Raw genomic sequence first — 13,564 nt, forward strand, 5'->3', positions numbered from 1 at the left:
TCAATGTATGTTTGATTATCCGAGCTACCCTAATTCCCAGTTAGTTTGGATAATCAACACTCTACTGTATCTCAGGAAATGCAAACAGGTTACCTGTTTATCTTGAAGCTTGCTAAAATGCAACACATATCACGATAATTAAGTAATTCTGCTTCTTTGATTTTTTTTTTATTATTATTATTTAAGAAGGCCATTATACAGAGGTGATAAATTGTGCTAACAATCATGGACTACATCACAGTGGAGTTATTGTTTAACATTGCTTGAATTATACAGCTTACCATTAGTATTGTAATTTTATGTATTGATTCTTCTCTTAGTAAGAATGCTGTTGTGATATCTAAGTGTATCCTTTATTTTTATATCTAGGGTTCTGTGTCATGAAACTTAATCCACCACAAGCTGCATTATATGTAAGTTTAACATTTTATTTACTTATGTATATCCATGTGTTTTGTTAACTGTTTAACACTTTGACTGTCGTACCATTTATGTGGTGTCACTTAGGCTAGTGTAGTGGTACACATAACCCTGTTAATGTATATAGAGAACTTGTATATGCCTGGGATTTATTTATGTGGTGTGTTAATGCTAGTGAACCTCACACCACAGGGACCATACCTGGAATAAGAGTATTAAATATGTGAATATTTAAAATGCTGCAAGTGCATCCTTTTAATAGCATTAACAATACAAGATAATACAATACAAGATAATACAACAGTGGCAATAACTGGGTGCATTTTAATTCTGTGCACATTTTGTCAGTATGTTAATCATGGTTTATGATCCGCTGTGTTATGCAACTTTCTTCATGATTGTTTTACATTTTGAGTATTGTATTATGGTGGGGTTTTTTTGTGGCTATTGAAATGTGTTAGCAGCAGTAGTACTGCATACCATTGCTAACACTGAGCTTGTGTTTTTTTATAAGTTGTTAGTTTGCTGTGTGCCAGACTGCGGCAACTTCTCGAATGTTTGCCTCTTGACAAAATAACGTAACAGATATTTGCATTGTAATATTTACTAGAAAGTACATATGCATAAGAGTAATATATTCTTTCACTGGCTAAGTCCTTTTTATTACTTAGCCTTTTGTGACATCTACTTAGAATAACCTGGGTAATGGGAAGATGGGCATCTGCTTTCTGTGGTCTTTGTTGTATTTTATGTAGCTGGTATTTGAGATGTAATAATGCTGTAGTATTTTGCATTTAAATTCTAATAGATTAAACAGTATATTTTTGAATTTGTAGCCAGTGTCAGTTCTCTGAACAAATGTTGCCTTGCTTTTTTTGTGGCAAAATTCCTGTGCAAATTAAGTGAAAAGTGAAGAGCGGTAAATTATGCACCCTCACACAAATTGGTTGAGCAATATCCATATTTATGGAGACATGATAACATGAAGTATTTAGGAGTATGGATTGAAATGATTCTGGAGTGGCAGCTAAGGATATGTGGGAAGAGATTAAACAAAAATAAAACAAAAACTGAGAATTTGGAAGCTCTGTTGTATAGATATGGATAGTAAGATACAAGCAGTTAAAATGTTTTTAGTTCCTTTAGTCTTCTACACAGGTCAGGCATATTTTATCAATCAGAAGTTGTGGATAGCAATTAAAAAAGAATACATAGCACAAGCAGAAACCTATAATTCAAAGTGGAAAGGGGTGATGATGAAACAGAGAGGAAGCTCAAGAAACATGGAGTATTTTGGATGCAGACATTTAAGGGGAATAACAATAATCTTACAGAATATTATATTCATAAAGTAGCAGAAAGTATTCTAAGAACTAAGCCAACACAGGAGTGGAGAAAGGAGATTTTGCTGAAAGGGATGACTGTAACTAGGGATACAGACAATAGGCAAGAGGGGCCTGGAATTTATTGGGGAAACCTGGCAGAGGAACCAAGGCATTGAGAGCAAATACGTACAGAGGGAAAGGTAATAAATGGGAAGATGCCAAGAATTTATTTGGACTGCAGGTTAGAGATTGCCTTCCCTATCAAGAATTGATATCAGAGTGTAGGCAAAGAGAAATAAATGGGGGGGGGGGGGGTTCTAAACGAAAGACCAGCATTAGTTTTTTAGTAGAATCTAGAACAGAAGCTGCTGTTAAAAAAGGAATAATTAGTAGAACATACAAAATATTGCATGGTAACTATAAGAATCGGTCAAAGGAGGTTAGAAAAGATTGGGAAGAGAGATTGGATAAGTAATTCACAAAGAAGAAATGGGGATATATTTTTGCCTCCCAAACATGCAACAAATCTTGAAGATTTAGGATTTTTGCTTGGAATTGTTTACATAGATGTTTTTATACCCAAAGCAGACTCCAGAGAATTTTTTCCTCAGGTAGACAGTAAATGATGGAGGTGTGACAGGGAAGAAAAGGTAATTGAGAACATATTTTCTGGGTGTGTATTAAGTTGGCAGATTTAAAGATTCCCTGCAGACTATTCTATCAGTGATAATCTGAACAAATTGGTGCAACTACTGAAATGATTTTTTCTGAGTTATGATACAGAATTGAAACTGACCAAAGACATGGTAAGGCCTTGCTGTGTCTAATTATGGTGGCTGCCAAAAGAGCAATTACTGAAGAATGGAAATCAAAGTCTAAACCAACTGTTCTAGATGTATAGAATGTAGTAGCAGAGGTAAAACAACTGGAATTGGGTTCTTTAAAAAAGGGTTGGAACAAATTACATAGGAAAAATTGGAACTGTGGGAACAATACATACAGGGGAAGAGTGAAGTTTAAAATAAGGCAGAATTTGAATGAGCTATGTAATATTTGACTGACAGTGATTGGGTAGATTATAAGTGATGTATGTTTGCATCTAAAATTATGTCAGTACAGTCTGATGTAAAAATACTTGCAGCTAAGATTGTGTCCGTATGGTTTATTTCATTTATGTAAATGTATGATTGCCTATGTCATAAGTGATAATTTAATAAAGGAGGTACTTCTTGTTTAAAAAAAAAAAAAAAAAAAGTTTGGCTGGGTAATGCTGGGAGAGTTTTACCCATTTCAGTCTGTTGAGCTGAAGCAGTAGATGAAACCAAACTCTTTACACTGTCTAGGTACGCCTGTTAGATAGTCATTGTTAAAATGAGAGGATTGCCATTAAAGTGGCTGTTCTTCTCAGCCCAAGCCTTTTGAAAGATCATGCTCTTATCCTTAGAACTGACAAAACCTTGGCAGTGTTGATCCTCTGAGGGCTTGTGAATTAATAAATAGGTTTTAGCCCAAGCATGTAGTGAACATGTCCTTTGGTTAAAGTGCAAATACCAGTCCAGGAAACTTCCACCACAATGAAATGGATGTTCTCGAACACCGACACTAGAAAGCTCACAATAAGGTTCCACAAGTTAAAATACAAACACCGGCAGCAAATAAAGCTCTCCTGAAGGTATTGCAAGCAGCATGTATTACATGTATTACATGCTGCTTGCAATACCTTCAGGAGAGCTTTATTTGCTGCCGGTGTTTGTATTTTAACTTGTGGAACCTTATTGTGAGCTTTCTAATGTCGGTGTTCGAGAACATCCATTTCATTGTGGTGGAAGTTTCCTGGACTGGTAGCTGAACTTTTGTGGTTTGTTTTATTCAGCACTGTTTTTTTCGTTGGTTAAAGTGCAAATAGCCTTAAGGCAAAGTTTTGTAGGTAAGCATGACCGAATAATGAAATCATGTTTTCTCCCTCTAATTTTGTCACTCCAAACATCTAAATGTTGTTCTTCAACAAATGTTCTCCGTATCATTGGTTTTCTAAAAGGCTTCTTCAAGAAAAATCTTGATGAGTGGATGGGAAGTAGGAAATACACCCCGGGGATCACTTCTGTGTCTCTGTTCGACAGGGGCACAGGAAATTAACTTTCTTGGGTGGCGTAAGCCAGAGAACCTTGTTGGCTAGGCTTACTTAGGCCCTTGGGCTAATAGCCTAGTAACTACCTATGAGGGTAGATGAGATATAGCATTGGTTGAGTGGAACACCCACACTGAATGTACTCAGTGTAACATTGAGAATGTGGAAAAACTCTCATTCTTGTTATGCTGTGACTGAATGGCATACAGCAGGGGTCTTGGAACTCTGGACTTCTGTAGCAGTTCCCGTTAGACTTGCCAGGGTACATGATCATATGCCTTCTTCAAGTCCAGAACACACCACACATGTAGATAGTATTGACTAACTCCCATGACAAAGGAATTGGTCCATTCTTCCACAGCCAGGATACAGATAAATATTGCTCCTCGAGTCACAGGTTTGGCTGTTGAATAAAGTATCTTTTTCAACTCCTTAATTCCACTTATACTCTTCTCTCTTCCTGGAGGTTGAGAAGTATGATCCCTTCATAACTGGAACACACCCTTCTATCCCCATTTTTGAAATGTCGCAGCAATACCCCTGTTTACCAATCCTAAGGTACTGCCCTAGCGTTCTATTCCACACTGAAAATGTGTACTTGCCCCAAAATCCGACAAGTGTGAAGTGCCTTTAGTATCTCGAACACTTTGCTATCCAGTCTTAAAGGTTTTGTCGTACCACAAATGTTTTATTTGCTGACCTCATCTACTAAAGTGGAACCAGTTCCTTTGTCTGCTTTTGACAGTGCTTCCTGAGAGGGCATTTTCTCCAGATTCTGTAGTTTCTCATTGTGTCCCTTCCAATTCTCAACAGTATTCCTATGTAATACTGATGTTTTTCCATCCTTGCTGAGGGCAGCTTGGGCATTATGCCATCTCCTGCTCTTGCATTACAAGATGGTTTGCAGAAAGCTCTTTAAGAATGACCAAAGTAGTTTATGTTGCCAAACTCCTGTCATACTGAAGCTTTAATTTCAGTGACTGCCACATCTGTTGCCATCCTGGTTTTGCAGTAACTCTCAGTCAGATCTCTTCACTGCTGGAGATGTACCGAAAGCCTTTTTCTTTAATCTGACTGCTTCCCTCACCACTAGTGTCCATTGGCAGGTCCCAGGATTTACCACTATGACATACGCCGGCTACCTTATGACTACAGCTCCTTGCTGCCATCGTAAATATTGAGGTCTTGACTTCCATTCAGGTTTCACATTCCTGAACTCCCCAGATACATGAGAAGGCTACTTCTAGAGGTGGGAGTTGAACTCATTCTACGCAAAACATCAACTAGCCTTTCCTAGGATACCAACAGTACACTTTTGGGTTTCCTGGGCTGGGTGTGTCCCGCCATCACCTCAACTGACTAGGAGATTGTGCATAGTGTTAAGGCTACAAGCTATTGATGAGCTTACTGTGGTCCTGGTGTTAATTCCCTCACTCTCTTTTTGCCTGCTGTTTGACTGTGAGCAAATCACTTAGCCAATCCTTCTGGGCATCCACTGAAAACTGGTTTGACAACTCAGCTAAGAAAACATATATAATAAATCTGACTCAGGTCACCAATAAGCAGTAATTAGTTGACAGCTCAGAGCCCTTCCTAACCTGATTGTCCATAATATTTGGCCTTATGTCTGATGACATGACTATAAAGTCAGTCATTGACCTTTGGTCCAATGAGATCAGTTACTAGTTACACTTGTGAGCATTATTGAGTTTGAACATATTGTGTTTCATGGACAATCCAAGACTAGTGAAATATCAAAAAAAAAAAAAAAAAAAATATAGTCCAGCTCAGGTTCACATTAGGTAAGCCATTCCTCCCAATCAACTTCTCCAGGTGTTTCCATCATTCCACATATGATCTCTGAAGTCTTCCAATAGTATCCACAACTGGTACCCTGTCAGAAACCATATCCATAGTCTTTTTTAAGAAGTCCAAATCCTTCAAGTAGCTGTTAGATGCATATGTACAAATAGTTTTACTTTCTGTGACTCCTAATTGCATTGAAATTACCCTGTTATTCACTAGCAAAACTCCCAACTGAACGATACCCCACACACACAACCAGTACTTGTCCTTAGAGTAAGTACCAGGAAAGAAGAGAAATTACTCAAAGTTAAGAAGTCCATCTCTATAACCAATGCTATATGTAAAGACCAACTGAATCGAGCTGTTTTTTTTCTATTTCGTAAGCTCCAAACCTTCTCTAGTAGTGAGATGACACTACTGAGACTAAGAAGCAGTTCTAATTGCCAGTAGGTAGTCTAGATTATTTATTCCCGTCCTTTGTGCCAGTTGATTGGTATTGCATCTCACCCTCACCCTTCTCCTTTCAAGCGATGAGCTCCAGTGGTGGCTTCATGTTACTTTTATGGGGATGACTCTAGCTACGCAGCATGACTTACCTAGCCACTAGGTACTCGCTGTTGGACACCACTCCAAAGGAATGACACCAGGAGGGATCCTGGTATCCCTGTTATGGACAAGATTTTCAGATTCTTTAATTGAAGCATTATGGAGATACTGTGGCTCAGTTTTAATCTGACTCTCTTCTCAGACCCGTTTGCCTGCTGTGATCCCACCGGGGGGCATAATGCTGCAGACAGCATAGCTCAGAGGATGACAGGAGAAACATAAACACATCTACCATACAGTTGCAGTGCACAGTTAGAGTGAAAACGTCCATGTGTATGCCTGGTTTCTTAAGAGGTCTAGTATATCTGTTGATATAACTGATGTTATGTTGTTCCATCTCGCCTTCGTTCTTCCTGGTTGGGTTTGGAGCCAATCCTTGGCTCCGACTAGGCCGATTTAATATAGCTTGAGAGCTTTTTGCTGGCTCGAGGCTACCCCTTATCCCAACATGCCTAGCGGCAGCTACCCAGATCTCGTTTGCCGCTTGCAGCATCGAGATTGCCACTACTGGCTCAGGCTAAGTACTTTGTACTTTTTTTCTATTTATCACTATTTTCCTAACTTTTTGTGGTTGTATTGACTCATTAGAGTGTGTACTATCCCCCGTTAGTCTAACAACCCCTTTCTCTGCTTGTTGTGGTGCTTTTGGCTGTCGTCTTTTTTCTCCTCAGGCCTTGCTTTCCCCTTAGAGCCCATTTAAATTAGAGGGTTCTTTTTTCCTCACCCTTTCTGGGATTACCATTTAAGTTAGAGGCTCTCCCATCAGGGGAGTCACCATTTAAGTTAGAGGCTCTCCCTCTTCTTTCTTCTCCCCTTAAAAAAACAACAACAAAAAAAAACAAAGTTCTTCCTTTTTTGTTGTTGGGCTACCTGTTACAACCTAGTTGCAGTTAGTTGTTGTGTGCTGTTAGTTGATAGTGTTCTGTTTTTTCTGGTACTGTGAAAAATTCCTTGTCTTGTGTGTACCATGTCTAAAGAGTTAAAACCCTCTGGGTTTAAAAAATGCAATTCACGTTGCCAGAAAATGTCCCTTACGTACGGGCACACAAGTTGCATTTATTGTTTAGGGGCTGTTCACCTGCAGGACTCTTGCTTGATCTGTCACGCTTTCAGTTCCAAGAGTCCTGCAGGAGAGAAGAAATAAGCTTATTTTAAGTGGCTTCATGAAGAACCCTCAAGATTCTTCGTCTCAGGGTCTTCAGCCAGCCAAAGTGTCCGAGAAACACTCCAAGGCATCGGTTCTGAGTTCGGAACAGATAAAAATCACCGAAAAGCCTTCGGCTCTGTCGGCTCCCAGCATTGGCTCTGACAAAGCTAAGTCTCCAGTGGCTCCATCTGTGTCCTCGGAGCCAGTCCAGACCCATAAGAGATCAAGGTCTTCTTCTTTGGAACCAATAAGCTCTGCTCCACAATCTCCTCTGCTGCAACCTGGAGTAGGCAGTCACTGGTCCTCTTCACACTCCTCTCAGTCCTGCAGGCTTTTGGATCACGACAGTGAGAGTGGTCAACAGGCTCCCCAAGTCACAGGCACTTGCTAATTTACTTTCAAATCAACATACAAAAGCGGACCAGCACGTAAAGAATTGCCAGATAAAAAAGTATTTATTCCATCATAGTTTCATCAATCCATACAAAGTAATGGTGGTGACCATTACTGAAAGCAAACCGGTTTCGGCTTGTATGAGCTTTTGTCAATGCAAAAAATGAAAAAAATCAAAATCTCCACCATTTTGTGCACTATTTATAGTGCAACACTTAAAGGACCATGCCTCCAAATCTTACATATATACAATGTGGGTGAATTGAATATTCTGACTAAACAAATAACTGTCATAGAGAACAAACAACATGTATATCAAAAAATGTATATCAAAAAAATCATACTAATATGGATATGTATAAAAATAAATCCATATGTATATATATATCTCTAGTGTATACATGTTTATCTCCCTGCTGATGACAACTTGATTATACAAGTCTTAATATAGTATAAAGACCATATCATGCATATAAATATATAATGTATATATATGATTAATATATAAAAGATTATCAGGTCTAAGGAAATTCACTGTTAGTCATGAGCAAAAAAATAATTTTTATCTTGTTACATGATTGTGTATTCATGGCTCTCTTATAATTGTTCGAATATGTTCAATCCAGGTCTGAAAAGACCCCCCAATTTAGTAATCCATTTGTTTTCCATGTCATTAAGCTTTTGATGCCATCCTGCTTTGAAATTTCTATGTAACATAATCCTGTCTATAACAACAAATTTAAATGTGGCAGAAGGATGTTCCAAAGTATGTTTGCACAATGCATTTGTAATACGTCTATTTCTGATCGCACTCATGGGCTCACCTATTCTGAGTTTAACAGACCTCGAAGTCTGTCCAATATAAAATGCAGAGCAGGTACACGTGGCCAGATATACTGCCCAATCTGAGCTGCAATTTGCAAATATCCTAATATCAAAAACCTGGGAGGTATTTTTGCTGGAAAATTCACTGTTTTTTAACATATATTTGCAAACAGAACAGTGGCCACATGGAAAGCAGCCTTTTAATTTATCTCCAAATAGAGTAATTTGTTGTGGTATGTGTGGAGTGTATCTCTTATAATGAGTGAAATGTGAATTCAAATTTCGTCCCCTTCGGTAGGAAAATGAACATTGATCCGGTAATATTCTGTTCAAAACCTCATGTGACAATAATATGTCCCAATATTGATTAATGATGTCAATGAAACAATTTGTATTTGCCCCGTAAGTGGTTACCAACCTTAAGGGTTGATTACATTGTGATGCAGAATTTGCCACATTATGTGATTTATATTGCAGCAGTTCAGAACGTGATAGCTTATTGGTTATATTCCTAGAAGTAGAAATGTTATGTGCCTTATAACCACGATTAACAAATCGTTGAGATAAATCAACACTAAAATGAGAACAGTCTTCCGGGGAAGAGCATATCCTTTTCATCCTCATAAATGGAGATTTAGGAATATTGCGGATGATGTGGCATGGATGACAGCTCTGAGCATGTAACAACGTGTTATATTGTGGAAATTTTCTATAAACTGACGTAGCTAATGTATTATCCCAAAGTCTAGTTACCAATACATCCAAAAACACAATACATGCACGTTCCATAGTAGCCGTAAATTTAATACCAAAAGAGCTGTCATTAAGATAGGATACAAATTGAGATAGTTCTTCCTTGTTACCATGCCACACCATCCAACAATCATCCAGATATCTCCTCCAGATGTCAAGATGTGGTAAAAATATGTTGTGTCTTTAACAGAACCTTTGTCAGCCTTTCTTACACAATATTTAAAACCATTGTTGAGTCAAATTAGGTCACGGATTCAGGACACTACTGAATTCCTTAATATTGTTAAAGACTCTCAGCTAGATTCTTCGTGGTGGTTGTGCACTTTAGACGTGGCTTCACTATACACTAGTATCCCCCATGATTTAGGCATTCTTGCTGTATCATATTGGCTGTATAAATCTGAGTTATATTCAACAGAGTTTAACAACTTTTTGACTAAACTTACTCAATTTGTGTTACGCAAGAACATCTTTTATTACCACGGTAAAGCTTATTGGCCTCATTTGCACCTATATATGCCGACCTTTTCATGGGTTATTACGAGGCCACATTTATATATGATAGTCAACACAACATATTTTTACCACATCTTGATATCTGGAGGAGATATCTGGATGATTGTTGGATGGTGTGGCGTGGTAACAAGGAAGAACTACCTCAATTTGTATCCTATCTTAATGACAGCTCTTTTGGTATTAAATTTACGGCTACTATGGAACGTGCATGTATTGTGTTTTTGGATGTTTTGGTAACTAGACTTTGGGATAATACATTAGCTACGTCAGTTTATAGAAAATTTCCACAATATAACACGTTGTTACATGCTCAGAGCTGTCATCCACGCCACATCATCCGCAATATTCCTAAATCTGAATTTATGAGGATGAAAAGGATATGCTCTTCCCCGGAAGACTGTTCTCATTTTAGTGTTGATTTATCTCAACGATTTGTTAATCGTGGTTATAAGGCACATAACATTTCTACTTCTAGGAATATAACCAATAAGCTATCACGTTCTGAACTGCTGCAATATAAATCACATAATGTGGCAAATTCTGCATCACAATGTAATCAACCTTTAAGGTTGGTAACCACTTACGGGGCAAATACAAATCGTTTCATTGACATCATTAATCAATATTGGGACATATTATTGTCACATGAGGTTTTGAACAGAATATTACCGGATCAATGTTCATTTTCCTACCGAAGGGGACGAAATTTGAATTCACATTTCACTCATTATAAGAGATACACTCCACACATACCACAACAAATTACTCTATTTGGAGATAAATTAAAAGGCTGCTTTCCATGTGGCCACTGTTCTGTTTGCAAATATATGTTAAAAACCAGTGAATTTTCCAGCAAAAATACCTCCCAGGTTTTTGATATTAGGATATTTGCAAATTGCAGCTCAGATTGGGCAGTATATCTGGCCACGTGTACCTGCTCTGCATTTTATATTGGACAGACTTCGAGGTCTGTTAAACTCAGAATAGGTGAGCACATGAGTGCGATCAGAAATAGACATATTACAAATGCATTGTGCAAACATACTTTGGAACATCCTTCTGCCACATTTAAATTTGTTGTTATAGACAGGATTATGTTACATAGAAATTTCAAAGCAGGATGGCATCAAAAGCTTAATGACATGGAAAACAAATGGATTACTAAATTGGGGGGTCTTTTCAGACCTGGATTGAACATATTCGAACAATTATAAGAGAGCCATGAATACACAATCATGTAACAAGATAAAAATTATTTTTTTGCTCATGACTAACAGTGACTTTCCTTAGACCTGATAATCTTTTATATATTAATCATATATATACATTATATATTTATATGCATGATATGGTCTTTATACTATATTAAGACTTGTATAATCAAGTTGTCATCAGCAGGGAGATAAACATGTATACACTAGAGATATATATATATATATACATATGGATTTATTTTTATACATATCCATATTAGTATGATTTTTTTGATGTACATTTTTTGATATACATGTTGTTTGGTTCTCTATGACAGTTATTTGTTTAGTCAGAATATTCAATTCACCCACATTGTATATATGTAAGATTTGGAGGCATGGTCCTTTAAGAGTTACACTATAAATAGTACTCAAAATGGTGGAGATTTTGATTTTTTTTCATTTTTTGCATTGACAAAGGCTCATACAAGCCGAAACCGGTTTGCTTTCAGTAATGGTTACCACCATTACTTTGTATGGATTGATGAAACTATGATGGAATAAATACTTTTTTATCTGGCAATTCTTTACGTGCTGGTCCACTTTTGTATGTTGATTTGGTGTTTTTGAGGGACCGTGCACGCCTGTCCTACGTGCGTGTACCCTGGATTTGTAATTTACTTTCAAGCCCAACCCATAAGGAATTGGCTCCTTCGGCCCTCCCAGCTTCTCCATTGATTCTTCCTCCAACTCTCTTGAGCTCTGAGCCAGAGTGCATGGAGGTCATGGTGGTGGAACCGTCAGCTCCGGTTTCTTCTCCCTTATCAGTTCCGATTACCACTCTGATCTCCTCGATGTCTCAGTCCGTCAAGGGAATCTGGACGCCGAAGCTGTCTAGCCGGCTCCAGGGGGGGGGGGGGTTGACATCGGATCCTTGTCCGACCCCGTTCTCCCTCTCGGAGCTTCGGCACAGGTGAGCTCGACTCCTACATCAGCCTTGGAGCAGTCACTCCCGGTTCGAAGGTGCTCTCAGGGCTCTTAAGAGTGGGCAGCTCCTTTGACTCGGAACTATGGAGCCTTCGAGGTGATGAGCGTGCTGTCTCCTGAGACTGCTCTCCCCTCGGCTCCAATGGCTCCTTCTCCCTCTGTGTATGTGCCTGCCTTTGTCCCTCCTCCTGCCTCCAAGCGTAGGGAGCCTGTGCCCCAGGATGCCCCAATGGATGACCACACCTCTTCCGAACCCAACCCCCCCGCACATTCAGAGGAGGTCCCTCGGAAGAAGAAATGTAAGAGGAAGCATTTAGACTCCCCAGAGTCTATCACTTTGGATACAGACTTGGATGAATCAGAGGGATCCCCACAGTCCCCCTCTGAGGGTATCGCTTTTTCAGACATCTTGGAAATCCTTAGACTGAGGGGTGGCTGGAAGTCCCTAGCCCCTTCTGAGGATGAGTCTGTCTACCTGGATGCATTTGGTTCTTGACCCTCCACCTCTTGGGTGTCTCTGCCTTTCGACCCACTTTTGTGTGTAGTATGTAGGAAGGCGTGGAGCGGTCCAGAGACCATGATATCAGTTCCGAGGAGACCAAACACATTTATTACTGCTCCAGAGGATAAGTCTTTCCTTTCCAATGGGGTCCCTGTTGATGCCATGAAGGTGGCAGCAGCCACTAAGAAGGAACTTGCAGGAACTTCATCTGTCTATCCACCAAACAAAGAGTCTCGTACAATGAACAGGTATGGGAAGCATATGTTTTTTTCAGCGACCTTTACTCTCAGGTCACTGAATTGCTTGTCTCATTTCACATGACTTCAGAGGGATCTCCTGAAGGAGCTAGGAGATACCCTGCAAGATCCTACAGCTGAGGGAGTTGCGAACAGGGATGCTTCCCAGCTTGCAATCTTGACCTCCGTGGTTAACTCCTCCATGAGGCTCATTTCTTATGTGGCAGATGGAGTGAGTAGGACAGCAGGTAACCGGAGTAGCTTTGTGGAGACGCTCCTGGATGCGCCTTTGTCAATTTGCAGAACCTTTTAAGTCTTCATTTACCAACACCCCCTTTGATGGCTCATCCTTGTTTGGGCCTCAGGTAAAAGAGACTCTCACCAGGTGTGAACAGGATGGCAAGACTCTCTCTGCCATAGGAGTCCATTTTTCCACTCCATCTAGACCCTATCCTAAAGGTCAGAAGAGTGGAAAAATGTGGTTCCGAAAATCCCAGGGATCTTCGACTGACACACGTGAAGATTGTTCCCCCAGGGGCGGAGGGGGAAACAATGAAAGATGCTGCCCTTGCGGCAGAGAGGGTTGGCAACAGCAGGGTGACAGAGATACTTTCTCTGCTAGGCCCTTCCAGCACTCCTGAGGGGAAGCCCAGTTGTCCACCTCTGGAGGCAGTTGGGGGTAGACTGTCACTGTACACAGCAGCCTGGCAATCTATCACTAGAGAAA

The 13,564-nt window shown here is 39.6% G+C and overlaps 1 protein-coding gene across 1 annotated transcript in view; it reads left to right on the forward strand.

Annotated features, from left to right (window-relative positions):
• Positions 1–374: 374 nt before the first annotated feature.
• Positions 375–13,564, forward strand: part of LOC122806204 (A-kinase anchor protein 13-like) — a 1,047,516-nt gene continuing 1,034,326 nt past the window's right edge. Inside the window, exon 1 of the mRNA XM_044076432.1 lies at positions 375–413. Coding sequence (XP_043932367.1) covers positions 381–413 — 33 coding nt within the window. The 5' untranslated portion in view covers positions 375–380. The remainder of the gene's footprint in view (positions 414–13,564) is intronic.

The sequence above is a fragment of the Protopterus annectens genome, chromosome 7.part0 (genome assembly GCF_019279795.1).
Source record: "Protopterus annectens isolate FY-2018-M chromosome 7.part0, PAN1.0, whole genome shotgun sequence".
In the NCBI taxonomy this organism is placed as follows: domain Eukaryota; kingdom Metazoa; phylum Chordata; order Ceratodontiformes; family Protopteridae; genus Protopterus; species Protopterus annectens.